The sequence below is a fragment of the Sabethes cyaneus genome, chromosome 2 (assembly GCF_943734655.1).
Source record: "Sabethes cyaneus chromosome 2, idSabCyanKW18_F2, whole genome shotgun sequence".
Taxonomy (NCBI): domain Eukaryota; kingdom Metazoa; phylum Arthropoda; class Insecta; order Diptera; family Culicidae; genus Sabethes; species Sabethes cyaneus.
This window is the reverse complement of record NC_071354.1, coordinates 104,636,588-104,663,908: the sequence shown is the minus strand read 5'-3', so window position 1 is coordinate 104,663,908 and position 27,321 is coordinate 104,636,588. Positions and strand designations below refer to the sequence as shown.

General features: G+C 39.2%; 1 protein-coding gene across 2 annotated transcripts in view; it reads left to right on the top strand.

Moving 5' to 3' along the window:
* The window catches only part of LOC128738516 (protein strawberry notch), a 47,350-nt gene extending 24,147 nt beyond the window's left edge, over window positions 1–23,203 (top strand). Inside the window, exons 4-13 of one of the 2 annotated variants that reach the window (XM_053833718.1) lie at window positions 801–1,006; window positions 12,651–12,735; window positions 12,795–13,180; window positions 13,246–13,655; window positions 13,712–13,865; window positions 13,947–14,227; window positions 20,010–21,445; window positions 21,504–21,642; window positions 21,924–22,275; window positions 22,339–23,203. In XM_053833718.1, coding sequence (XP_053689693.1) covers window positions 801–1,006; window positions 12,651–12,735; window positions 12,795–13,180; window positions 13,246–13,655; window positions 13,712–13,865; window positions 13,947–14,227; window positions 20,010–21,445; window positions 21,504–21,642; window positions 21,924–22,275; window positions 22,339–22,584 — 3,695 coding nt within the window. In that variant the 3' untranslated portion in view covers window positions 22,585–23,203. The remainder of the gene's footprint in view (window positions 1–800; window positions 1,007–12,650; window positions 12,736–12,794; window positions 13,181–13,245; window positions 13,656–13,711; window positions 13,866–13,946; window positions 14,228–20,009; window positions 21,446–21,503; window positions 21,643–21,923; window positions 22,276–22,338) is intronic. The other variant, XM_053833719.1, reaches the window with a different exon arrangement.
* Window positions 23,204–27,321: the final 4,118 nt, after the last annotated feature.

Here is a 27,321-nt window from a genome sequence, read left to right as displayed (position 1 = left end):
ATTTGTAAACTGTAAGCTGGTTAGACGATCGACAAACAAAAAAAATTGATTTAGCATTATTTTAAAAAAGCATCAGTGTCCTGATTAATTCAAATTCAGGAAAACATTTCTATAGCGAATGTGTTTTCGGAAACTCAAGAAATTCGGCAATTCTCGTTGTTGCGAATGTCGACTTTCACAATTTGTATAATTTAACATCATAGTTTCGTTTGCACCTAGCTTATAAAATCTTACTGCTTTTCCGGTACATTATTCACCGCTTTCGTCTGTTTGGCTTATTTATGCATGAATGTATTAATAGCTTCATTTCGCTTTAGTTTCCATATCCAAATCTCTCCGCTGTAAGCATAATTATTAAATTTATATACACCATGAGTGGACGTTTATGTATTTCTCCGCGTTTCAAACCCCTATTACAATGTATAGTGCTATCGGAAGACCGCTAGCAAACCTCGCAGCCCAAACCCCTTTCTTGACACTCTGTTTTCCCTTCGATCCGCAACAAGGAATTTGCAATATCGCCCATCCCTGTCGCTTATTGTGTCTCTTGGTTGTGCTAATTAATGTTAGCCGTCAATGAATGCAAACATCTTGCAATTGAGTTAGCGTTTCAACATTGGAGCAATGCGCTGAGGTGGTATGTCTCATAAGAGTATCGATTTTATGCATGTGCGCCGTTTCTGTATTCAACATACTGCTGATATATAGTAATTATTACCTCTAAAATTGATCCTTACGCAGATGAATAGTTTTGACTTCAATTTCAACTCGGTTATATTTTTGTTAATATTGATCTTCAGTGAGCATGGCAACATCACTCGGATTCGGTGGTAGCACGTCTGTGAATAGCATGAATCAGATGACTAGTAACCAAATCATGCTTGAGCATCTCAAGGCACTGGTGACAGCTAATCCGCATTACCTGACCAGTGGTATACCGACAAATCTGCTCTCTCAGATCTGGATGGCGGATTCGAGCAAGATACCGCAGCCATCATTCAATTATGTACGTATTATACGGCTTTAATTTAAGAAACAAAATATCGGCTTTTCGCTCAAATAAAACACACATAAGTTACAGATTCGAACGATTTCAATTGAAAAAGAAGTACTTAATAATAATAGTGCTTAATAATATAATTTTAATAATATTTATGTTAGTACTGTTGCTTGGCATGGAAAAGTTCTCATTTCTATTCCGATAATGTGACTAGAGGTTACAATTGTTTCACTTCGCGTTAATTTTAAGCAATAGTGTACATATAATGGAATCAGCAAATTGTTTAACGGGTTATAACTAAAAAATCTGCACAAATTTTATTTTAGCGTGACTCATTACTGTCGCTCTCTTTATTACCATAAATAATAACTTCGGTATCAACAACCATTTTTATACATTAATATTTTGACATCTCAAAAAAAAAATCAATCAGTCGGCATTTAGGTAAGTTTGCTGGATTCGTCTCCTAAGGCACAGTATCGAACGGCTTCGACTGACCAAAACACGTAATCATCATTTTCTTGGTATTTATATACAAAAAGAATCTGCCGAAAGGTCTTATAGAATGTCGTGAAATTCAGAAACAGTATTTGAAATAAATTCATATTGGGGCCTTCAGGTTAACTTCGAGTTACGATGTTGATCTAACAGACCAGTCGTCGTATGTTCGAAACTCGGCTGAGTGGTGCTGCTTGTGTCAGTAGGATCGTTGCACTAGGCTCGTATTTGTCCTGATTAAATTAAACTCACTGATTGGCTGACAAAGTGGGCTAGTATCGAATGGCCGAAACACAAATCTCGACCAACAATTGAAAAGGGCCCAAGTCCAAAGTGTAAACAAACCGAGTGAGAGTTATTCCTTGCCGGACTTGCATAGGAAAATGAACCCTCACTCAGTTTGTTTACATTTTCGACTTGGGCCCTTTTCAATTGTTGGTCTTCAAATAGCCGAATTCCAAATGACAGAGTTTTTCAACAACTGTCATAGCAGGCCGAAATTATATTTCGGCGAGCCACGAAAGGCTGAATCTCAATTTGGCCGAATTAGGAAAGGGCGAAGCTCTATTTGACCGAACTGCTTACTCCCTTGAACATGAAAGACGATTTTTCTCGGAATGCCTAAATAACTATTCAATAAAAAAAATGGATAGCAGTTAACAAATAACTTTAATCGAACAAAAACAAAATAAGCAACATAACTGTTTACTGAAAAATAAAAACATGCCTTTGTTTAGCGCTTAATAAAAGTGCAATTGTGTAAACAACATTTTTGTAGCTCATTTTGTGAGCATTTACACATTTTAATTGAATTTTAGTCTATTTCTCTCCTCGAATTTGGCACGTTCCCCTAAAGAACCCGTGGAAGGTGCGAGATTTATTTGTTTGCGTCAGTACCAAATGTTTCCTAGATGATTCAGGACGAGACGGCCATAAGAAAGCCGCGAGGCTTCGCCAGTGACCCGCCGTCAAAAGCGTCAGCCACTGTAAGGCATAGTTCCTCCCCCGCAGAAACCATTTCTATTTAGGTGCATGAATTGTCCTAGGATTCCTGACTAGTAGGAAATATCCTTTAGTTGAGTTGTGGAGGTTGAAGGCCGTAAATATTCGCCATTTGCTGTTTCGGCCATTTGTGATCGAGCTATTTATGATACTAATCTAATCTAATCTCACACTAACGCAGCAAATTCTTGAAAGCATCCTGGAAAATGACCATTACTTGAATCAATCGGTTTTCTTGTCAACGACCAGGCCAACTGAGCAGCATGTATCGCAGAGGGAATTCTAGCGAATCAAGTGGTATCAGTAATAATACCTAATTTCATTAAACTCCTTGGAATCAGGAAGGAAGGAAGGGGAAGGAAGAAAGCATGGACCTCCCGTACCAAACGCGTTTTCCATATAGATATGATTTATTTACAGTCGTTGGGAGTATCTTTGCTAATAAAGGTTAAGCGATAATTCGGACCTACGGGAATGAACTAATGGCATTTAGACCAGAAGCCAGGCTGCAATTGCCCAAGGATATAGCGCCTTACTTCGCTCTCTGAAAAAGTAGATTAGTCAACTAAAAATATCAGTTTAAATAATATAACACTTGAAAATAACGTCATGTGGTTCAATGTTCACTTAAAACTACAGTTGTAAGGTTAGGAACTGAAAACCACACGACCCCGCACCTCCTAGCTTGGCTACTCAGTTATACAAATTGAAGTACAGTGGACTCACGGAAAAGTTAGCTCTCTGAAAAGTTGTTTAGAGATTGTTTAGAGAAGCTAAGCGAATATTAGCTCTCTAAAAAGTTAATTTTTGCGTTAACTTTTCTAGAGGTTGAATTTATTGGTTGTCCAAGGGTTCATTCACACACCTATGTATTCGTTCTATTTTTATTTCTTATTTTTCGGTTTATTGTTGCCTTTCCAGTTTCCACAGTTTCATAGAAAGTCGCATCATAAATGGGATTAAATTGAACTCTTGTACCGGACAGTTGCAACTGTAGTTCAATACGGGATTTTTGATAACATACTGTAAAAGTGTAAACTCATATTAAATTTTAAATGCAAAAGAAGGAACAAGAAATAAGCGCGAATATTATCAAAACATAGTTGTAAACGGTATTGAGCTATAGGCTCTTATTTATCATGCGTATACCCCCCAGGGGGTGTACTATTGTACTATTGATAAGTTAGCTACCAAGGATTGCAGTATGCCATTGGGGGTACAAATATCTGTCGATATGTAGGAACTGTGGGTAAGACGAACAGGTTAAGAAGAACAGTTAATATAATACAGAGAACTTATGATTTATAAAACCTAAATACAGTTTACTTCAATTCAACATATTGTTTTCAAAAGGAGCTAGTGAAATATTTAACAAAAAATGTTTTTCAATGTGTATTTTGAGTTTTAAAAATGGTCCGAAAAAGTGAACTTTTTTAGTGCTGCGGGTGAAACGGACAATGTGTGGGGGTAAGATGGACAAGTATTGTGAATCGCCCCAACTGAGCGCATATTATTATTTTTGACCCTTAACAAATTGAATACGTAAAATATGGTGGTGTAGCGTGCAAAAAATGAAGGGAGCAGTCCACCCCCTCCCACTAGAGGCAGCCAATAGAAAGTTGTTTGGCAGCGGCAATATGAACAAGCATTCCAAAAACTGTTTCATGCCTGGCCGCTTCTGATTTGTTTGAAGTTCACGTTTTTCGGTTAAATTTTCATTTATATGCTTGAGATATCACTAAGAAGCAAAATCAACAATTTTAATATAATATGTTCACTGACCATCTTACCCACACTAGCAGTTGTCCATTTCACCCCATCATTATACATTTTTTTAAAGCGTTCACAATTTTTCATACGCAAATGAAATTACGTATTATTTCAATGCAGACGTTACTTGAAAAGGTATTAAATCGAAATACTTCATGCTATGGGCAACATTTTGGAATTAAACCACTCAAAAAGCTTAATTCCGACGGAAAAAAAGTTACATCCAAACGCAGAATCATGTCCAATTTTTAGTTTTTTTGTACTTTATCAAAATTGGAAAGTTTTAAATGATGATTGAAACGTTTAGACATCATGAGATAGCAAGCTGGTTGGATTCCCATCAAAACATTTACGAATTTTAATGCTTTACTGGTAGAATCAACCACCTGTCCGTCTTACCCACCCTGTTCGTCTTACCCACAGTTCCCCTATGTGTTTGTCCAAATCCTTCATCCACCCCTTCCTATTCCTCCTATTTTCCTTCCCGTCCTCATCCGGTAAATGATGACACGGGCAAGATGAGCAAGTCACAAATCTTCCACATGATTGTGAGGAACGTGCTGCTCGTGGCAAAAATGCTGATACCTGATAGTTGTAGACTGCGAAAAAACAAAAGTAAACTAGTATAACTGACTATTTTAAACTTACTGAAATGAACTAGTATTATTTCATGAAGATCTTGCTACATATTTCCTTCCATTACAATTTTTACTTTCAGATAAATAAAAATGTGTATTCTATTTCCAACAGTTGCATTTATTGTTTTTGTATTTATCATTTTCAATGAATTTTAAAACTACTCAGAAAATTTAATATTTCGGAAAAGTTGATCGACCCATTTCCCAATCGATTATTTTTTCCGAGAGTCCACTGTATTTTCAGGTATGACCACGTGGAGGCGCTAGATAGGAGCTTGGGATGTCTAAAAATAAAAAATAAGAAAACTTATCCAATTTAATTCTACTATGTGTATTTTATTCAATGACAGATACGTATTTCGCCTTTTCGTTCGAAAACAGACACTGAGGAAGCCTGCAAGTCGTAGGCGAAATACGTATCTGTCATTGAATAAAATACACATAGTAGAATTAAATTGGATAAGTTTTCTTATTTTTTATTTTTAGGTTTCGTATTCTACTAAGACGCTCCAAAAACTTCAGCTTGGGATGGCTAGAGCTATGTTGGGCGCCTTTTCCTAGTAGTATTTCATACAATGTGATTGGGCCATTTATGATACAGCCATTACCTATTATGCTATTTGTTATTTCGGCCCTTTACGTTTCGGTCTTTCGTGACTAGGTCATTTGTGTTTCAGCAGTTCGTAGGTAATCCGATGAAGTCTATTAGCGTTTTTGTTTTTCAACCTGGGTTAGTTCCCAACTTCCACTGAATAATAGTTTCGAGAGAATAAACAAGCATTTTCGGGTTGTCAGTGTATTGCTTATAGCGGGTGTTTCCCGCAGCGAAACCACGACGTGGTTTTCGGTTTAGATAATAAAGCTTCCCCGACAACAGTAAGAAGATTTATTGTAAAATTCCTAGCGAATTTGTAGAAACTTAAATTTTAAATTACAATTAGATTAAGAATTATGAGAATTAAACGTGTGGTTGCAGCAGCCCACTAGTTTATTGTCGTAAAGCTCCTAAGAAATAAATAGCGATGCTAGTAAATTTCATCTTTTCGGAAAGATCACTATATAATTACCTGTGCTAACAATTGTAATTTGAAATGGTTTGAAAAGAGCTAACACAGTTTAATTTTAGATAATTATTAAATATCAGCTACGACTCTTGAAGTCGATTTTATCCGTTCATCTGTCATTTTCAGTATAAATCGCAGTTTTTTATCACTCATGTCAAACAACGATCCTTCTCCTGGGTAGCAGGTGTGGCGCCTTGGCAGCTATAGCAAGTTTACATACTCCTCGACAGGATCGCAGTACTTTGAGGCTAGAGTGGGGCTAGGTGATCGACGTGGCGCAACTAACAGCGGAGTTGAAACTGTGAAAAAAACACAGTGAACTCGTCGTCTAAAAAGTGCATCCCAGAGCGAAACTGAGCCAGAGCTGAGTGCTAATCGACCTGAGCCAGGTTAATCTATGAATTCGCTATAAGTTCAACCTGACTAAAAAACAAACATTTTGACAGCCGTTCGATTGGAACTAGGGCGAACCTAGGTTATAACTAAACAAAAAAAAAACATGGTACATAGTGCTGTTCCGATTTCGGGTGAATTGCCTAGTTTAGGTGACAAACCGTTTCAGCTAGGTGACAAATCGAGTCACCTAGGTGACAATTGTCATCTCATTCGCGGTGACTCCAAAATAGTCACGTCATTCGCCTTGTAGAATAAGTAGTAGTAGTAGTAGTAGGGGAAAGCCACCATCATTTCAAGGACTTGCCAATGTATGTGGGTAGAATTACAGTAGATCCAAATTTGATTATCAAATGAATTTCACACTAATGCTGTTACAGAAGGGCCAAAAGGGATTGGGCGGACCCACAAGCAGAGGCACTTGTGCGCATTCCGGGGTTATAAGAGTCGCCTTCCAGCATTAGGATCCTTCCATGTAATAATCAATTTCGCTATACCAACTTTAACCCACGTGATGATTTGTTTGTTTTGAATTGAGAAGTGCCATATTTGCTTCAGACCTTAAGGATTCAGGTTGGCAATCCACTCCGTCATCCAGCCTTCCACATTTATGATATCAATAATAATACTGTTAATATATGATATGATATTAAGATGAAATGTGGTATAAATGATAAAAATAGAACAATCTCACCAACAGTCCTTCGTATGGAATAGAGTAGCGTCCTTTGGGTTCCATAAATGCTTCTTATTTAATTTTAATTTTTAAAAGTTAATTTAATTTTTCATTCTGGTATCCATGTGCAGTATTAAAACTCGTTTTGGCCAGTTTTTACTATATAGCAGGAGATGCTTCATAAGCTAAAACGAAAAAAATAATTAAAATAACTTATTAGGCTTACCTATTAGCTAGGCCGTATGGCTCCGCCGTCTGCCCAAAACCGCGGTTTTGAGACCAGGCAGCCGGGAACCACCCAGCAACGCACCTCCTAGCTTGGCTACTCAATAGAGCATTACCAGGTATGGCCACGTGGAGGCGCTAGGTAGGGGCTTGGGATGGCTAGAGCTATATTGGACGCTCATTTGCCTTCCCCATTTCATACCCTCATTCGCCTTGTAGAATAAGGGTGAAAAACTCCCGTATTTTCCTCAAGAAATATGGGGAATGCTTTGGTCTTTTCATCGATTACATAGCATCAATGGCATTGAGACCATATTCTATGATTCCGAGGGTGTATTGAATTGCAGCAAGTTCTGCGATATACACGGAAGCAGGAGCATCGAGTTTGTAGGAGGCAGTAAAACTTTCGTTGAAGACACCGAAGCCAGTGGACTCGTTGAGGTAGGATCTGTCGGTGTAAACATCTTATCGCAATTAACACTTTCTCTTGTTTCTTCGTTCATGGAGGTGTCGAAGAATATAACAGAATATAACAGACTTATGGGAGCACATTGAGAAGGGTTGACATCTTGAGTCATGTAGTTAAAATATAAAATCATAAATCCAGACTGAAATTGAAGTTCGAACAGCCTTTCGAAATTACCAATTAGATACTAATGGATTCATAATCTCATATCGAAGGAATAGACGATAGGACAATTCCCAAAAGCGATTCTTCAACGGTAGAATCCCCGCCAATACTTCGAGACTCATCGTATGGGTCGATTACATGCAGCCTAAGGCCATGCGCAGACAACGATACTGTATTCTTTCTAACTTGATAATATGCGTGTTAGCGGCGGACCGGAAGCAAAAGCAACCATATTCAAGAACAGACAATATCGTTGTTTGGTGTAGCCTTGTAAAGTCTCCTGTGTGAGCTCCCCACCAAGTTCCGGTAATTGTACGAAGAAAATTTATCATTTGTTTGCATTTTTGAATCAGTTATCCAAAGTGGCATGCCCAAGTGCATTTAGAATTAATCCAGATACCGGAATATTTGTAATCCAATACCTGTGTGATCGTTTTACCCATTAGTAAGAGCTGAAGCTGTGCTAGATCATGTTCCTAGAAACAACGACTAACTCTGATTTCTCCGGAGAGAATTCGATACCCAGCTTTAACGTCCAACTGGGCAAATTGTCCAAAGTATCTTGCAAAGATCCTTGCAAATCGTTAGCCGTGGATCCTGTATCCGTGGGTGTCTAAAAGTAAGCCATTCTCTTCGTCCCACTTATTGGGGCAAAGGAAAATAATTTTCTCCATTAATTTTCGGATACAGGAAAGCGTGCAAACGGCCTATTTCCCTGGTTTTGCGAATTGCGGTGACTTTTACCTGCCTCCAGTCCTGCGGAACAATGTTCAGCTCGAGAAACAGGTTGAAAGGTAAGCGTCTTTTGGCAGAGTCAGGCAAATTCTTCAACAAGTTGAATTTGATTCTATCTAAACCCTAAAGCATTATTGCTGCAAGAAAGGAGAAATATAAATTCCACCTTTGAAAACAGAGGTTCACTTGCAATCAAAGGGGACATGTCGCGAAAGGAAGAAAGCTCTTCATCCGTCTCTCAAGTACCTCGTACTTCCTGAGCAGATCAATCAAACCGCGTTTTCGAAAGTCCTTATACGCCAAGGACTTCTGCGCGTTCCGAGCACTCTTTGTATCAATGGTGGAAGACCGGCGATTGAACGTTTTCCCGGGTATCGGTTTCGTCTGAGCTTGAGTCGCGGTGTCGAGGATCAAGCCAGTGATAAAGTCGTGTTCTTCCTTCGAAAGAAATTTTTCGCGCGATTCGATGTTTTGTGAGATTACGATCGCGCAACGTTTCCAATCGATATTGGGTGTGAGATCATATGCAACATTAATTGAATACACGGGTGGATAACCATTAGTAATTGATATAAGGATTACCAGATGATCACTAATGTGGGGTTCGTTGATTAGCTGACTCACTTGATGCACTGATTTAACTTGCAATCTAACGCTAGTGTGGTCGAGCAAAGAGATAGATCCACGCTTGGGCGGGCTCCACCATGTGATCCTCAACCTCGTCGGATTGCGTTAAAATCGTCTTATCTTTTACTTGAATTAAGAAAAGTTATACAGAGCGCGAATGCGTGGAAATGTTTAATAATTGTTAGATAAGGTCAAATTTGAGAATGATACCTCCGCAATGCCATTGTGACACATCGATAGAATTCGTAGCGTTGTTCATAGAAGAATACTGAAAAAGGGACCGTTGTGCTGTTAGTCGAAAATGTCTTAACTATGGGAAGAAAGACTAGTAGAAACTTTTGAGTAGACCCGAGATGTTGAAAGTTTCAAATATCCAGTCCACAATGTCAGAGAACTTTAAAAACCCTTTCCCGATTTGATCTCTGAATGTAAATTGGATGCGCCAGAGGTTTTTGACGCACCAGGAAGCGGTGGGTACTCCTAGTTTGATTTCATATTTTGCTGCCCAGGAAATACTTGCTTCGGCTTTTTTTTAATCCCTTCTTTTCTTTGAGTTTGATGTATTTTTCATTCCGTTCGGATATCTTGTGTCCTTTGCGAGAAAGTCGAGGAAAGCTAATCATTTTTCTCTTCCTACAGCTTACTTACATGGCATAAGAGCATCCTTCGAGGGTCTCGTCAGAAGTAGGGGATTGTCCCCTGTTGTGAAACGGCTCCGGTTGTGAAACACCCATCGTTTTTGACATGTTTATTAAACTAGCACTACAAAATTACTACCAACGGCTCGTCTCATTGTACTCTTTTTTTGTTTTTACTGGTACTGACTTTTTCGCGGTCAAACGTAAACTCTTTTTTGATTAAAGCAGAGGATTGTTTGGTGCGAAAAATGTTAGACTGAATACTGGGCAAGTTTCGATCTGCGGCTGTAAGCCCAATATTTTTAGCCGCAGATCGAAACTTGCCCAGTATTCAGTCTAACATTTTTCGCACCAAACGCTCCTCTGCTTTAATCATTGTACTCTACCTTTTGAGCAAACAACAATCAAAATACAGCTTTTAGTATGTTTTGTAGAAAATGTGTTCGAAAAACGTGCCCGAAAAAGTTTTTTAGAATATTTTGGGATTGATTATTTTGTCTATCAAATAAACTAGAAAAAGGCAGTAAAATCCATATAACCTTAGTTTTGGACCTCTATTTCATTACAAAGCCAAATTTTAAGTGAAATAATTTACTCAAAAAATATTACATAAATTACATAAATTTTTACAAACTCGTCGTTCGCCCCGGTTGTGAAACAGTGAAGTTCTCCGATTATGAAAAATTCAGAAAAACGATTATTAATACTTTAATGATCACAAACATTTTCAACACACTTTTCAGGCACATGAGAGCCAAATCCGCATATTTGAGATCTCGAAATCCCTGTTTTTACATACATTGATTACAATTTAGATATAGATTTAGAATAATAGATTTAGATAAATTAAGCAACCGATAAACTACTTTGCATTTTAGGTGTTTTCCGTTAATAAATGAATGTAATATTTTATTTTCATTCCATATTTCTTTATTTTGTTCTTTATTTTTATTTTCTTTTATGGATTTTTCGAAGTGTTTCACAACCGGGGAAACTTTTTTTTTTGGTGAAAAAATTCTATGCCTCCCAATTTCGCCATAACTTTTTTGTTTCAAGCAAAAAAATATATGCTGTCTTTAGCAAAAACATACGTAAGTCTTCAGTCTTTCAAATGCTTTAAAAAGATTTGGAATTAAATAATCCGTTCAAAAGCAATAACCAAAACACAAAACCTGTTTCATAACCGGAGACATTCCCCTACCCTCATCAGTTGGCGAAAAGGATATTAAGGATTATAGATATTTTCGTTGATTTTTTTTTAAGCTGTCAAAAAAGACAAAGATACATGAAGAAGATCTGATTTACCGAAATTAAAGATACATTATCCTCTGCTGAAAAAAAATTAGTGTACATTTGAAAACGGTCCGTAATCAGCTATTCGGCGAAGCTTCCGTTTGATGTCCGAACAGGACCATTATACGGTCGTCATGTCACTTTGCGAATGCATTTCTTGATTCTACCAAACAACTGTTTGCAATTCGTGACTCTACAGTTATTTTTATACACCAAGAAACTCAGAATCCCGAAGAAATCTTCGATTTGGTTTTTGGGTACAAATGGGATGACATGGATTCAGGAACGATTGTGTTTTATTGGCGTAATGCGGTAATGCTCTATCCGGCCAAAACACGTATTGTCCATCTGCATGATGGTTTTGTAGAGACGGGATCAAAATTTTCTTCAAATATTCGTCTGGTGCACATCTTAATTGATAGCCAAACCAGAGGGCTTGTTGTTGAAGGCATGAGAAAGAGAACGATGTCCTTCTGCGTCCATAATTTTGGCTGGTCTTCCACTACCTTGCTTGCGAATAGTTGTTGGGCATCTTAGGATATGGTAAACAGCCAAAGCCGCAACATATTCGCTTTTTAAATGTTGTACCATATACTTTTTGCCGAGTTTTCTGTGGCAGTTCGTGGAAGTTTACAACGCGCTCCCGACAAGCTTCTTGTTTTGACGCCATTTTAAGCAAAACTGGAAACGCATGCAACAAAACAAAAATTATTGACAAAAAGAGGAAAGAGAGAGAGAGAGAGAGATACTCTCATTTCTCTCTGAGCTCGTTTATTGTAGGGTATTATGGGGCCGCGAAATAATTCCAAAATTTTAGTTGCCACCCGTTACTGCGGACCCTTAATAAGGCATTGACTGCTAATGGTTATGTAAGCGATGCACAGAAGTGTTGCAAGTAATTCCACCGTTGTAAGTATCCCCGGAAGACGGTAATACTACCATTTTAAAACTATAACTACCACAACGGCGGGCTATTGAAATTAGTGCAGATTTTTAGTTATAACTCGTAAGATTTATGACAAGGGAATATTTTTAAGAAATAGAAATTTGTTGCCGCCGGGTTTACCAATAATCTCCTACAATAGTTTAATGTTTAACAGTTTTAAAACAATACAACATACCAATTTCGGCAAAATATCATTGCTTTTTACATTAGAAAAAATATTGAATGCAATAGATCTTTTAGAATGGCCTTAGGCATTTTTTCTAAACTATTCTTACAACAAATCATTTAGCGATGTGTTTTTTATTGTTAAGATTGTTCGTTTTCTTTGTTTATTCGTGAGGGCAATGCGTTCACCCAGTTTATGTTTAAAGTTCTTATTTTTAACAGAAACTTAAAAAGTTGAATTATTTCAAATATTAACAAATGTAACATAGATTCAGTTTGCCGCATATCTTGTTTATTACGTTTTGTTTTTTAAATTGAAAGCAATAAGATATCTAGTTTATTTAAACAGATAAATCAAGTTCCTGAAGAGGAAGAAGCAGAGGAAGAAGAAATGGGTGTCGCAGAAACCTATGCGGAGTATTGGCCGGCCAAGTGTACGTTACATACCTCTATAGTAAATTATTCAAAATAATATAAAATCATATTTTTTTAGTAAAAATTGGCAAGAAGCATCCCGATCCTGTGGTTGAAACAGCTTCTCTATCCTCTGTCGAACCTTGTGATGTGTATTATAAACTTTCAATTCCACCCGAAGCCATGAACTCTGGTCAACTGAGTGCGTTGCAACTGGAATCGATTACCTATGCAAGTCAAGCGCACGAATATCTATTGCCAGACGGTTCTCGCGCCGGTTTTCTTGTAGGAGATGGTGCCGGTGTGGGTAAAGGACGAACAATAGCTGGAATTATCTACGAAAATTATCTGAAAGGGCGCAAGAAATCTATTTGGATATCGGTCTCTAACGATCTGCGCTATGATGCTGAACGAGACCTGCGTGACATTGGAGCGGGAAGAATTTCAGTCCATCCTTTGAATAAGGTAATAATATTAATATTAATAATAATAATAATAAAATTGATTACATTTTTATCAAAACGTTTTAGTTTAAATATGCTAAAATCAATTCGTCGGAAAACAACAGTACTAAAAAGGGTGTCATATTTGGCACCTACTCAGCTCTGATCGGAGAATCCCAAAGTGTGACCATTGGTAAATACAAAACGCGTCTGAAACAACTACTACAGTGGTGCGGCGACGATTTTGACGGTGTGATCGTTTTCGATGAGTGCCACAAGGCGAAAAACCTTTGCCCAGTTGGTTCTAGTAAGCCTACGAAAACAGGTTTAACAGCGCTGGAACTACAGAACAAGCTCCCAAAGGCACGAGTTGTATATGCGTCCGCGACTGGGGCATCTGAACCTCGTAATATGGCTTACATGGTGCGACTCGGCATCTGGGGTCAAGGTACGCCTTTTCCTAGCTTTATGGACTTTATAACGGCTGTTGAGAAGAGGTATATTTACTAAAATAGTATGTAAAATTGTAAAACTGAGGCGTACATGTTTGTAGGGGTGTTGGAGCAATGGAAATTGTTGCAATGGACATGAAACAACGAGGGATGTACATCGCCCGGCAGCTTAGCTTCCATGGAGTTACGTTTAAGATCGAAGAAGTTCCTCTTACACGGGAATTCAAGCAGGTTTATGATGAGTCGGTTGAATTGGTAATTGTCTATTCACCTGCGATGACCTTTTTAAACTAAACCAGCGTTTCCCGTTGTCTATTTTTTTTGACTCATTTTCAGTGGGTGTTGGCTATGCAAAAGTTCACCGAAGCTGCGGAACTCATCGACGCTGAAAATCGCATGAAGAAAACTATGTGGGGCCAGTTTTGGTCAGCACATCAGCGATTTTTCAAATATTTATGTATTGCTTCCAAGGTAAACCATGCCGTTAAAGTAGCTCGAGAGGCAATCAAATACGGCAAATGTGTAGTGATTGGTCTGCAGTCCACTGGTGAAGCTAGAACACTAGAGCAGCTAGAAAGGGACGACGGTGAACTGACTGATTTTGTATCTACGGCAAAGTAAGTATGTACGCTCCATATGTTTTGCCTTTCTGCTATATGAAAATATCACTTCAATCACTTGGAAAATCGAAAAAGGCCCAGCTGGTCGAATGTTATATATATATATATATATATATGTGTGTGTGTGTGTGTGTGTGTGTGTGTGTGTGTGTGTGTGTGTGTGTGTGTGTGTGTGTGTGTGTGTGTGTGTGTGTGTGTGTGTGTGTGTGTGTGTGTGTGTGTGTGTGTGTGTGTGTGTGTGTGTGTGTGTGTGTGTGTGTGTGTGTGTGTGTGTGTGTGTGTGTGTGTGTGTGTGTGTGTGTGTGTGTGTGTGTGTGTGTGTGTGTGTGTGTGTGTGTGTGTGTGTGTGTGTGTGTGTGTGTGTGTGTGTGTGTGTGTGTGTGTGTGTGTGTGTGTGTGTGTAACGCTTTTTTTGTTACTCACTTTTCTCAGAGATGGCTGGACTGAATTTGATGCTCTTAGTATCAAATAAAGGGTCTAGTTGTCCCATAGGTCGCTATTGAATTTCATATTGATCGGACTTTTAGTTCAAAAGTTATGTATAAAAATACGCAAAATACGAAACCTAATTTTCTTATAGGACCCTCAACCGCTTTGAATAAAATTGATTGCATATGAAAGGGGAGTCTTTCAAACCCTTTACTTCCAAATTTCATGATGATTGGGCTTGTGGTTTGAAAGTTACATAAATAAATGTGCAAAGAAGTATTTAAAACATATATTTTTGAAAGCAAAATAATTTTTGTTGCCAAAAACGGATACTTTTGCTGCCAAAATCGAACCATGCCAAATTCGAAATCCAACTGTATTAATATCAAAATATTAAGAAATCTGTGATGAACACATTTTTCATATTATCAATTCAAAACGAGCTTCGTATGAGGCTCTGAAGCCTAAAAGTTAAGACCGTCTGTAAATCCGTTAGAGGGTTAATACCTAATTTTCAATATATATTCATTCTAGTCAAGCAAAAATTATCTTTTGTATTTACGTATACAATTCTATAAATGAATATTACAAAACTAAATAAGCTGTCGAAAAAGTAAATCAAATGACGCTTACAAATATTTACGCACCCTTGGAAAGAAAAGATAATTATTGCACGCAGTACGCACTTGTGAATTTTTCTGTTAAATAAGGATTTTGAGGAATAAGGAACTGTTAGGGTGTCGATTTCCTGGAAAAACCTGGAAAATCAGGGAATATCAGGGAATTTCATTTTGGATCAGGGAAATCAGGGAATATCAAAGAATTTCGAAATTCAATCAGGGAAATTTTATTCAGTCGGCAATATTGTTTATCAACTTCGGAATCTAATTAATTTCGGTGTAAAATCTACGTAGCTCGATCGTTTGAATTAAAACTTGTCACTTGTGTGGCGGCGATTTAATCATCTTTTAATTTTGCGTAGATTTTTTTTATTTGTTTTGCGCCGTACAATCGTCAGACATCACTCGTAGTAGTGCTCGAAATCAGCATCTTCCGGCCTCACGTACTTCACGTACCGACATCACGAGCACAAATTGGGATACAGACTGTAATTTACGCGCGATCTACAACGTTTTCACTAGCATCAAGCGTTGATCGTAGAATTTTACGCTAAAAGCCTCAAGCATTCTTTGAGCATCTTCCTCCAGCATCCATGATTCATATCCGTAAAGGGTGACCGGGAGGATTAACGTAGTGCGTTCTGTAGAATTTCTACAGGACTGCACCTGACTACGTAATCCACAGAAAGCCCTATTCGCGTCTGCAATGCGTAGTTTTACTTCGCGGCCTTCATCGTTGCCATATGTCTTCAGTCCATCCAGCTAGCTATCCGCCCAGCTAGCTTCGAGGTACGATGCTGGTCTAACAAGCCAGTCGTCGTAAGTTCGAATCTCGTCTAGGCGGTGCTTGCTAGTTAGAGTCAGTAGGATTGTTGCACTGGCCCCGTAATTTTCCTGTACTCCAACAGCCGGCTGCGAAGTCTGTCGATAAAGAAGGGTACCGTGGACCCCCGTTTGTTTGACCGTTTTTAATCTGAACACTTTTTAATTTGAACCCCCGTTGGTTTGCACGATGTGCAAATTAAAAATGGTTCAAATGTCATTCTCAATATGACATCATTTGCATTATTTGTTTGTACTGATCTAGCGTGTTCAATCTGTTTCACAATGCGTTTTCCCAACGATTATGGTAGAAATCTGATCGCAGAATGAATTATTCGCTGCTTGCAACTGCCAACTGAATCAAACCACCAAAACAATAACAAAGAGCAGGGTAGCCAGTTCACACAAGTTCCAGCATATTTAGGGTTACCAGTTGTTCAAATTAAAAACTAACCCCGTTAGTTTGCATGAGGAATCGTTCAAACGAACGGGGGTCCACTGTAATGTCTAAAGACGGTATAAACCCATGGCTTTTGCAGTCCATCCAACATCATAAAAGCAGGATTGAGCAGTGTAATACCTCAATAGTTTTATCACTCGAATCGATTCCTCTTTTAAAAATAGGGCAAATTAGGTTAGTCAACCCCTCCTCCGGCATTTTTTTCCGTTCAAATTCTGACAATGATCCGGTGGATCGCTTCGTAAAGCCGCTTGCTCCCCGCGTTTGAAAGTTCAGCCGCGATACCGTTCATTCCTGCAAGCTTACCGTTCTTTAGCTTTTTAATAGTCTTCTCATCCATCTCCTGTGTTAGCGGCTCCACAACTTGACTATCGCTCACAATTCATATCTTGTGCCTACCGATCTCCGAGTTAATCTCTCCATTCAACGCGTCTAGAAGTGCTCCTTCCAACTAGCTGCTTGTTGTTTTGTCAGTACGGAGGTTGTCTGCACTACCATTGCACATCACAGGCATGGTAATTCCTCCCCGTTTTGTAGATATTCCTTATGTCGTTGCTGACGAATCTCCCCTTGGCGCCAGCGAGCACGTGCTTCTCGTACTCACATTATTTTTTAAGCAGTGCGTTCTTTTCCCGTAGCTCTACAGTCTTATTATATTTGTTTCTGTTCTAACGTGTACCCGGAGTGAGCACGCGACTCTTAGCCTGGTTCTTCTAATCTGTCATTCGGCATCAAACAAGCTGTTACGCTGTCTTCCAAAAGTTGTGCCTAGCACTTCCTTTGCAGTTGTTGGCGCTATGGAGGATCCTCCACAGCCCACTTACATCTTCTTCCCTTTTTTCCTGTTATTCTATGATTCGTTGATCAAGCTTTCTGGTGGATTCCGCTTCAACGTCATCTGCCATCAACCGCTGGATGTTAAAACGCAGCATTTTCTCAGTGCGAGTCGTCGCCGATATCGATAACCTTGCGCGAGTTTTGCGACGAGATAGTGGTCAAAGTAGATAAGATCCCCGAAAAAACCGTACATTGATGATATCCAAAAAGTATTGACAGTTAATCAGGATATGATCGATCTGGGAGCTAGAGTCTTGAATTTTTATGTTGTGTGCTCCCCATAGGTCCTCTTTATCGACCGATTTCACAGTTATTTCGAGTAAAACCATACGTTTTCATACACTGTCTTGTCCAAACCACCCCAGTTATGTTTCCATATCACCTCAAATAATATATTGATGCTCAAAAATGATTGCTCTTATTTTAACATATTCTAACAATATATTTAGTTAGAGTCGTTAGACTTTTGATGTACCTCGAAGCCAGCAGGAATGCGTATTTTTCTACCAAAAATCTTTAGTCACTCATCTCCTTAAGAATCACTAGCATTAGTTCGTAAAACATGAATAAATCTGGCTTTAGTTTTCAGAAGTTCGCAAAGTCCATGCAAAAGGGTTAAAAATAAAGCCAGCAATCGGCTAAATAAGCTTTGTAATTAAGTTTTGAGGGTCAGGGAAAAACATTTAATGCATCAGGGAAAATCAGGGAAAGTCAGGGAATTTTATTTTTGAATTTGAGTCGACACCCAGTGATATTTGAAAACATAGTCAACTTAATTATAGATGTTGCTGAGAAATTAAAAAATAATTATTGTTGCAGTAGAAAGGCTAGGTTACACCGCTAGGTGGATTAACTCAGGTTTTTTCTGTATAATTAACAAGATTTCAAAATAATTTTATTATGCGCGATATCTTTGTTAGCGATACGATGAGTTCATATGAAATTCTCTAGATATCAAGCTCGCTTAGAGACTACATCATTGAATTATTGAAAAGTGGTTCTTCTTAGTATCCGTTGCTTCATTGTTGGAAAGCACACTATATTAAGTATAATTCCAAAGCCAAAATCGTTTTAACACTCATTCGTCTGCCACCTTTTTTTTATTTTATACCCGAGCCGGCCCATACGCTTTTATAAGGCAATGTATGTATAACATTAAGTAAAACATGTATAAATAATTCGCTGTCATATAGGAGATCATATTACAATAGGACACCGCCTCTAGTTTTTGATAATAAATAACAGAAGTTGACGCGTTTCATCATGCGCCATGCGTGAGAGTATGCTTGAAACTATCAATGTTTCCCTTTTGAATACAACAGATGTCGTTACTTCTGTCACGCATATTGTACATTTAGGAAACAGCTGAATTTTGCGCGACAATAAATTTACTGAACACAGCAACCTTACTCTCTCATGCATCTTAGTTTCTTTTGTGTTTATCGCTAATCGCAATATAACGTTTGACACCTGAACCAATAAATAGTTGGTAAACATTGTTTTTATTTTTTGCATTCATGTTGCGAAATTTAATTTTTTCGAATTGAAATGTCGCAAACATATTCAGCTCCTGGCTCTCGTACGGTATCAAATCACTTTTCTGGGCTCTCGGATGACTGGTAGTAAGATGCTATGGAGAGGTATAGGAAATGTTGTTTTTTTATCAAAATTAAGCAGAAGTCATGAAAATTAAATATAACAGAGTAACTGTACTACAAATAAAATATGATTAGTGATTGTTTTTCAGGTAGGATAACATAAATAAGTGAGAAATTTTGATTTTACTACCACTAGAAAAGCGCCATATCTTGAAAAGCAACGGTTCGTATGGTGTCCTATTCCCCGAAATCCATTTTCGCGAAACCTGCTTTTCCAGCAGATATTTGCTCGAATGCACCAATTCTCCGAATACCATTTTCCCAAAGATATTTCCCCGAATGTATCAATTCTCCGAAAAACATTTCGGCGAATGTACCAAACCTAATTTCCCGATTGAACAATTTTTCCGAACATATAATTTCCATGAGTAAAATTCATGAACTAACAAATCACGAAAAACTATTACCTCATCGCCATTATTCTGCTAAGTGTGTGTCGGCTCTTACCCAAATATCCTATCTCAGTATTTCCAAAGTGAAAATATCATATGCATATTGTATGACTTTTCCCCAACACTCGCTTTTACGAAAACAGTTTCCCCGAGTGATGTTTACCTGAAAAATAATTTTACAAATCCAATTCCAGGTCCTCGAATGTACTGAATTCCTGCAAATCAGTTTTTGCGATAGCACTAAATTGCACTAAACACAGTTTCTGAGCAAAATTAGCTTTTCGAAAACCAGTTTCTCGAATGCATGTTTTAAGGAATTAGTCATTACTTTCACCGAACAATATTTTACAACGTTTTCGTTCTGTTTTACGCTGCAAAACTGATAAATTCGAAATTTGGTAAGCTGAAGGCACGACTGGCTGAGAACACATAAGTCTAAAATAGTTTAAAAGTCAGTGTCTTTTGACCCTAGGTCAATTTATCAGTGGAAAGAAACCTATTTATTGAAGTTAGTCGAAAAGTTTTGTTATCGTATTTTTTTTTTAATTTTAATTCTTTCAGAGGCGTTTTCCAATCGCTGGTAGAAAAACATTTTCCAGCACCGGACCGGAGCCGTATTAATCGTTTGCTTGGTCTAGAGGGTCCAAAAAAGACGCAACTTGAATGTTTATTAGAGGAAATAGACTCAAAACCTTCGGCAAGTAGCGCCGATTTGAAACGGAAGATTGTTAAGAGTGGAGCACAAACGAAAGCTAAAAAATCTAGACGAAACTCGTCTGATGATTCAAACAGTGCCTCTCAGGACTCTGAGGGCAAGCTATCCGATAGCGAACAGGAGGGAAGTGATTCTGAGAGTGCCCGTAGCAGTGATTATAATCCGTTCTACTCCGGCTCCGATAGTGATGACGATCCGTGGGTCGGTAAAACGAGTAAAGCAAAACCTAAGAAACCAAAGACACCGAAGAAGAAACCTATTTCTACGCAAGACAAAATTCAAGCTCATCTTTCAAAGAGACAGACTGAAACAAAACCCATGACGATACAGGCTAGTAACGGAATTTCTATTCAATTAGGGCCACCACCCAAAGACGCAATCGAGCGAGCGTGCCAAATGAAAGATGAACTTTTAGCGAAAATTGAAAAGCTTGGATCAAAATTACCTGCCAATACTCTTGATCAATTGATAGATGAGTTGGGAGGTCCTGAAAATGTGGCCGAAATGACAGGCCGGAAGGGACGAGTTGTACAAACCGATGATGGATCCATTCAGTATGAATCACGGTCCGAACAGGACGTACCGTTGGAAACACTTAACATTACCGAAAAGAAACGATTTATGGATGGTGAGAAAGATGTTGCGATAATTTCTGAAGCAGCATCTAGTGGTATATCACTCCAAAGTGATCGACGCGTCCGTAACCAACGAAGACGGGTTCACATTACACTTGAGTTACCATGGTCGGCTGATCGAGCTGTCCAACAGTTTGGCCGTACTCATCGATCTAACCAGGTCAACGCCCCAGAATACATGTTTCTAATATCTGATTTGGCTGGTGAGCGACGGTTTGCTTCTACCGTGGCGAAAAGGCTCGAATCACTGGGTGCTCTAACTCACGGTGATCGGCGAGCCACGGAAACTCGCGATCTCTCACAGTTTAACATAGATAACAAATATGGTCGATCCGCATTGGAATCAGTTATGAAAACGATCATGGGTTATGAACAACCGTTAGTTCCACCACCAAGCGATTACAAAGGAGATTTTTTTAAAGATATAGCCGGAGCACTTGTTGGCGTTGGATTGATTGTAAATAGTGAACAAATGCCGGGTGTATTAAGCTTAGATAAAGATTATAATAATATTTCTAAATTCCTCAATAGAATATTGGGAATGCCGGTAGAATTACAAAATCGACTGTTTAAATATTTCACCGACACGCTGACGGCAATTATCGAGCAAGCCAAAAAACGCGGACGATTTGATTTGGGAATTTTAGGTAAATTTTGAGATTGCATTGCGATGTTTGATGAATTTTTAATTTAAACCGTTTTTAGACTTGGGAGCTGCCGGAGAAAACGTAACCCGTGTAAAGATCACCAAATTCATGAGAAAACATTCAACCGGTGTCGCGCCAATAGAATTACATACAGTACAAGTAGAGAGAGGAATGATATGGCAAGAGGCTATTGACAAGTGAGTGAATATTCAGATATTAGCACTAGATTTAAATAGTAGTAGTCATTTTTTAAGCTCTTGGAACAACTTCCGCTTAGTAGTTCAGTACTTTTTTTAAAAAAATGTGTTTTATAATATAGAACTAATATCTGATATTGAAAAAAATCGTTTTCGATTTTAATAAAACGGGGAAAACTGAAAGCGTAAAGATATTTTTCTCATTAATGTTATTACTCAACTTTTGAGTTGTAATGCTATGTTTAAGTTTAGATAAACTAAAATCTCATCTTTCGTTTTAGGTGGGCTGACTTGGGTGGGGAAAAGGAAGGTTTTTATTTATCGAAACAAGCACGCAATGGTAAATATGCAGCGATCTTGGCAATTGAAATAGAAAACACAAATACCCCAAAGAAAAAAACAGAATTAAAAACACAAAACAAAAAAGACCTCATGTTTCAAATCTATCGACCGAATACAGGACTTCAATTAAAACTTGAGTCATTAGAGGAACTGGAGAAAAAGTATAAAAAGGTGCTTAGCGACGCCACTGAACCACACTGGGTTCAACAGTATGACGCATCGGTAAATACTTGTTCTCACAGTTACTGGAAGGGAATGTGTCGGTACCTGACAATGGGTCAAGACTGCGAGGTAGGTTCTCATACAACTACTACAAAAAATCACATTTTTACCTGGTCATGGTTTCTTTTTCAGGTTGGACTGCGAAGAAGGACATATTACGTGTTATCTGGGTCAGTTTTGACGGTTTGGTCTCGCGTGGAAAACATCCTGGCTTCTCGTGTAAATGCTCAGAACCGTATGCAAGTTCTTCGTCTAAAAACGACAAAAGGACAAAAAATTGTTGGTACCCTCATCCCTAAAAACTGCGTTGAGCATTTGATCAAAGATCTGAGTACCGACTCCGAGAGAGTTGAGGAACAAACTTTTGATGATGTGTAAGCTCCCAACAATTGCTATTGTATTTTACAGTTATTCGTGATATTACATTTAAGTGTGTGTTAGAGTGATATATGAATAGACATTATTAGGCGGATTAAAATAACGAAACTGAACGTCTCAATCAAGCAGAAGCAGCTGGCAAATAACACTGTTCTCCTAACCCAAATATTTGTACAGTTTTTCGCCTAGTCTACTACAATATTGCGTATCAACGTAGCTCCACTTCTATGAAAACAACCTGAAACACATAACACTTGTGAAATACCATAAACATAAACTGGTTTGTATGAATGCGTGTGATGATAGTGACTTAGAAAATTTCTTATCGACGTTTGATGGCCGCGATTGTGCTAATTTAAAAGTTTTACCGTTTCTATGACGCCAAAACATGGTAGGATCGACGAGAATATTCAGTTATGTAAATGTGTTTAAAGTTATGTTCGTACAAAATTGGTTTATCTATTTTGGGATAAAAAACAGAGATTGCTGTAAACTACAATGTGGTAAATTAATAATTCCCGTTTTAATGAGTATATGATGTACAAAACTATCCAGTAGAATCTAATTTCTAGACAATAGTATAAGTTATTACTATTATAGTAGCGAATAAATTTTTTGTGCAGCCATTATTCTACAATACAAATATACCGAAAAACATACCGAAGTGATTTTTACGGTTAGTTAATATTTAATATTTAATTTGTTATTTAATTTTTTTCTCATGTGACCAATGTCGCAATGTCTTGGAATGCCGGTGGCGGTGCATTGATAGCTGTTGAAAATGAGCTTTATAATACTGCTGTTTGCATTGCTGACTGTGATCGGTTAGCACAGATTATTGTTCGGATCCCATTACCAAATTTCGATATGTTTGCTGTATTTACTCCCGCCGAACAGTGCATCGGCGTTATATGAACAACATGCGGCTTGTGTGCAAAAGATTGTAGATCAAGCGGGTGATCGCGATGTGGTATTAGGCGTTGGCGATTACAATCTGCCACAGTTGTGTTGGATGCCCGATGAGAATTTGAACTGTCAGTTACTCGTAGTCGATGCATGCAAGACCGCTGCAATTCCGCCGATTCATAAAACCGACAGTCCGTCAGACAGCCTCGTCCATGATCTGCTATATCCAATGATTCACCACATTATTTTCGAACGGCAGTATGGGTTCGATCAACGACGACCAACCTAATGGCTTACGTGTTATCGCTGATCAGTGCATTTGATAGCCGACAACAAGTCTATGCCGTTTATATCGACTTTGCAAAGGCTTTCGATAAAGTGCCGCATGTTCTATTTTTTACCAGCCGAGAGCCGGGGTGGTTCTTGCCGCATCGAGAACTCCTCTCCATTGTACTCGGTCCTGGGCTACTCGTCGCCAATTCGATGCGCGTCTCGACACACACAAGTCGGCTTCAACCTGGTCGAGCCATCTAACAGGTTGGCACCTCTATTCCTGGTACCGGTGGGGTTTTTAAAGAGAACCAATTTCACTGCACAGTTGTCCGGCATCCTTATCCTTACGACGTGGCCGGCCCGCCATAGTCTCCCAACTTTTGTCAAGTGTACGATGGGCATCTCTCCATGTAGTGCCTGTAGCTCATAATTCATACGCCTACGCCACTCTCCGCTTTCCGTTTGTACTCCGCCAAAAGTAGTCCGCAACACCTTTCGTTCAAATACGGCGAGTGCACGTATGTCTTCCGTAAACAAAGTTACTGTTTCAAATCCGTAGAGGACTACCGGTCTGATTAATGTTTTATACATCGTCAGCTTTGTACGGTGCCGTATGCTCCTTGATCAAAGCTTCCACTTCCAGTTTATCGCCGTCAATAGTCACTGTCCGTTAAAGGCAAACGATGCTTTCTCTGGAGCCTTTTCCTATAACATATTTGGTTTTTGATGCATTGATTTGTAACCCTATTTTCCTAGCTTCTACGTAGGTTTCTAGTAACGATGTAGAGGTCGTCTGCGAAGGCTAGGAGTTGGCTACTCTTGCTGAAGATCGTTCGTCTCGTTTCGATGCCCGCTCACTGGATTACACCTTTATTGAATAACATACAGACAGTCCATCCCTTTGCCATAATCCTCTGCGCGATTCGAAAAGGGTCGAGAGTGTCCCTGAAATGCGCAAGTAGCACATCACTCGCCCGAGTGTAGCTTGGATCAGCTGTGTCAGTTTGTCCGGAAAACCGTACTCGTGCATTATCTGCAATAGCTGTTCGCGCTCGAGTGTACCGCATGCTACTCTGAAATCCACGAAAATATGAGGCGTGGGTACGTTGTATTCCCGACATTTCTGGAGGATTTGTCGGAGAGTGAAAATTTGATCCGTAGTAGCACGGATCCCCATAAAGCCCGCATGATACTGCCCTACGAGTCCTCTTGCTATTGATGATACACGACGTAACAAAATCTAGGAGGGCACCTTGTAGGCGGCGTTGAACAGCGTAATGCCACGGTAATTACAGCAATCTAGCCGACCGCCCTTTTTGTAGATGGGACAACCCATGCCTTCCATCCACTCTTTCAATATTTTCTCCTCTTAATAAATTCTTTAAAAATTTCCAATGAAGTTCCGTTGCAGTAGTGGTTCTTGGTCATTCTGATAGAATTCTGTAGCTGATACTTTTTCTATCTTTTCATGGTTCCGCAATATTCCTAAAAGAATCTAATTTCTTCATCATTAGCGTCATTTAGAGAATCAGTTCTAAACTTTATTACCTATCACCGGATGTGTCTTGACTTGATAAGCAACTTTATCGAAAATCACGACCTTCTCTTCACAAACAAATCTATTCACTACTTTCATTTTAGAAAAAGTCACACAAGTAGTCGCGCTGGCGCACGCTATGTCCGAAGGCACTTATTATTTAACTTTTATGCACCTCAGATTTCTCTTCACAGGATATTAGTATTGGTCAAAACAATTAATTTAAAAGCAAAGCCGTGGGATTAAACGTCCTTTCTAAGACTTGACCCTTGTTTATCGACAGACTGCGCAGCCGGGTAATTAGAGTACAGGATAGTTACGGGGCTAGTGCAAAAATCCTACTAAAAAGGTCTTAAAATATTCTATCTCTGGTTGTTTTGAAAAATTCAATTTTTAAATTTATGTAGGGGTCATTCCCTCTGAAGTGATCTTACCCGTTGTAATAGACCATCGCCGATTTCAATCAAATTTGGTATAATTGCTCATTCCGATCCCATATTCAATTTCTCAAAGTTTTGTACGGATCTTCGTCTGTCAGCGTGTTAGCCACGATTCTCACCGCGGGTTTTCAGGGAAAGCCTTCGTCCTCCTATGAAATAGACCAACTTCGCAACCAACTTGAACTTCGCATTTTGCTCCGCGGTATTCGCATCTTTACCCTGCTGATGGGGCAAAAATGCGATTCGGCACTTAATCAGAAACATGGAGAATTTATTTTGCATAACACTATTACTCTAGATGATTTATAGTTTAACGTGAAGATATTGAGTTTTTTTTTGCGGGATGTTGAGTTGGAGCCGCCTGGCAGCTTGATTTTGAAGGCTCAACCCAAGAGAATAAATTTTAGCTTCTATCTTGCAACAGTACTCCAGACGGACGAGCCTCTGTTGGCCAGATGAACACTGGTTGGCCAGTATTGTCTTTAGATAGGTTTCTAAAAATAACTAGTGCGATGTGGGTATTCATAGTGGTTGTATATGTCTTATATTGTTTATTCAGGGAGAAAATCTTCATAGACTCAGTCCATTACTGACCCTAACTAAGCTATGTCAGGCCTTGTCGTTGCAAACGTTCTAGCCGTTGCAATTCCATTATCACGTCCGTTGCCGTCCTATCGACGACACCTCATGCGCGCTGCTCAGCGCACATTTTCTGCACGATGTTGTTGGCGTTGGTGTCTTCTCCAACGTCCGCGAGCATCTCACGCCGAGTGGACACGAAACGCGGACAGTGAAACACATGCTCCGCCGTTTGCTCGGCTACCGTACAAACGAGGCAAAAGGGTGAGCCTACCCGCCCACGCGTATGTAGATACTTCTTGAAGCATCCATGTCCCGACAGAAACTGGGTAAGGAAAAAGTTTACCTCACCATGTCTTCTACCGATCCAGGACGAGATGTTCAGGATCAGCCTATGGGTCCACCTACCGTGATCAGCGTGATCCCATTCCGCCTGCCAAAGCCTAATAGAGCCCAGCCTAACTCTATCCCTAGCACCCCTGGCGTTCCTCTGCCTATGCCACTCGATATCCTCACCTAGAAGTATGCATATGGGAACTGGACTTGCCCTTACGGAAGCCAAACTGCAAGCTTGCCAGCCCGACATCGCGCTGCACCACTGGCGTCAGCCTGTTTAGGATTACCCGCTCTAGCAATTTGCCTAACGTGTCCAATAGGCAAATTGCCCTGTACGACGAGGGACCACCAGGTGGTTTCCCTGGCTTTGGCAGCAGAACCAATCTGGACTTTCCATTTGTCTGAAAATTCGCATACCTCTAGGTAGTTCTGAAGCGTCTCTCTAAACATATCGGGATATGCTTGGATCGCTACTTTGAGTGCCTCGTTAGTAATCCCGTCAGGATCGGGCGCTTTCTTTATTTTTAAACCCCTGGCAATTACGATGAGTTCCTCTTTCGTGACCGGAATGAGGACATCATTCGATTCGAGCTTTGTGCGGCGGCGTATGCTTCCTGATCGTTGCGTTTTACGAAGGGCAAAGTAGGCCCGATTTCCCGTTTGGAT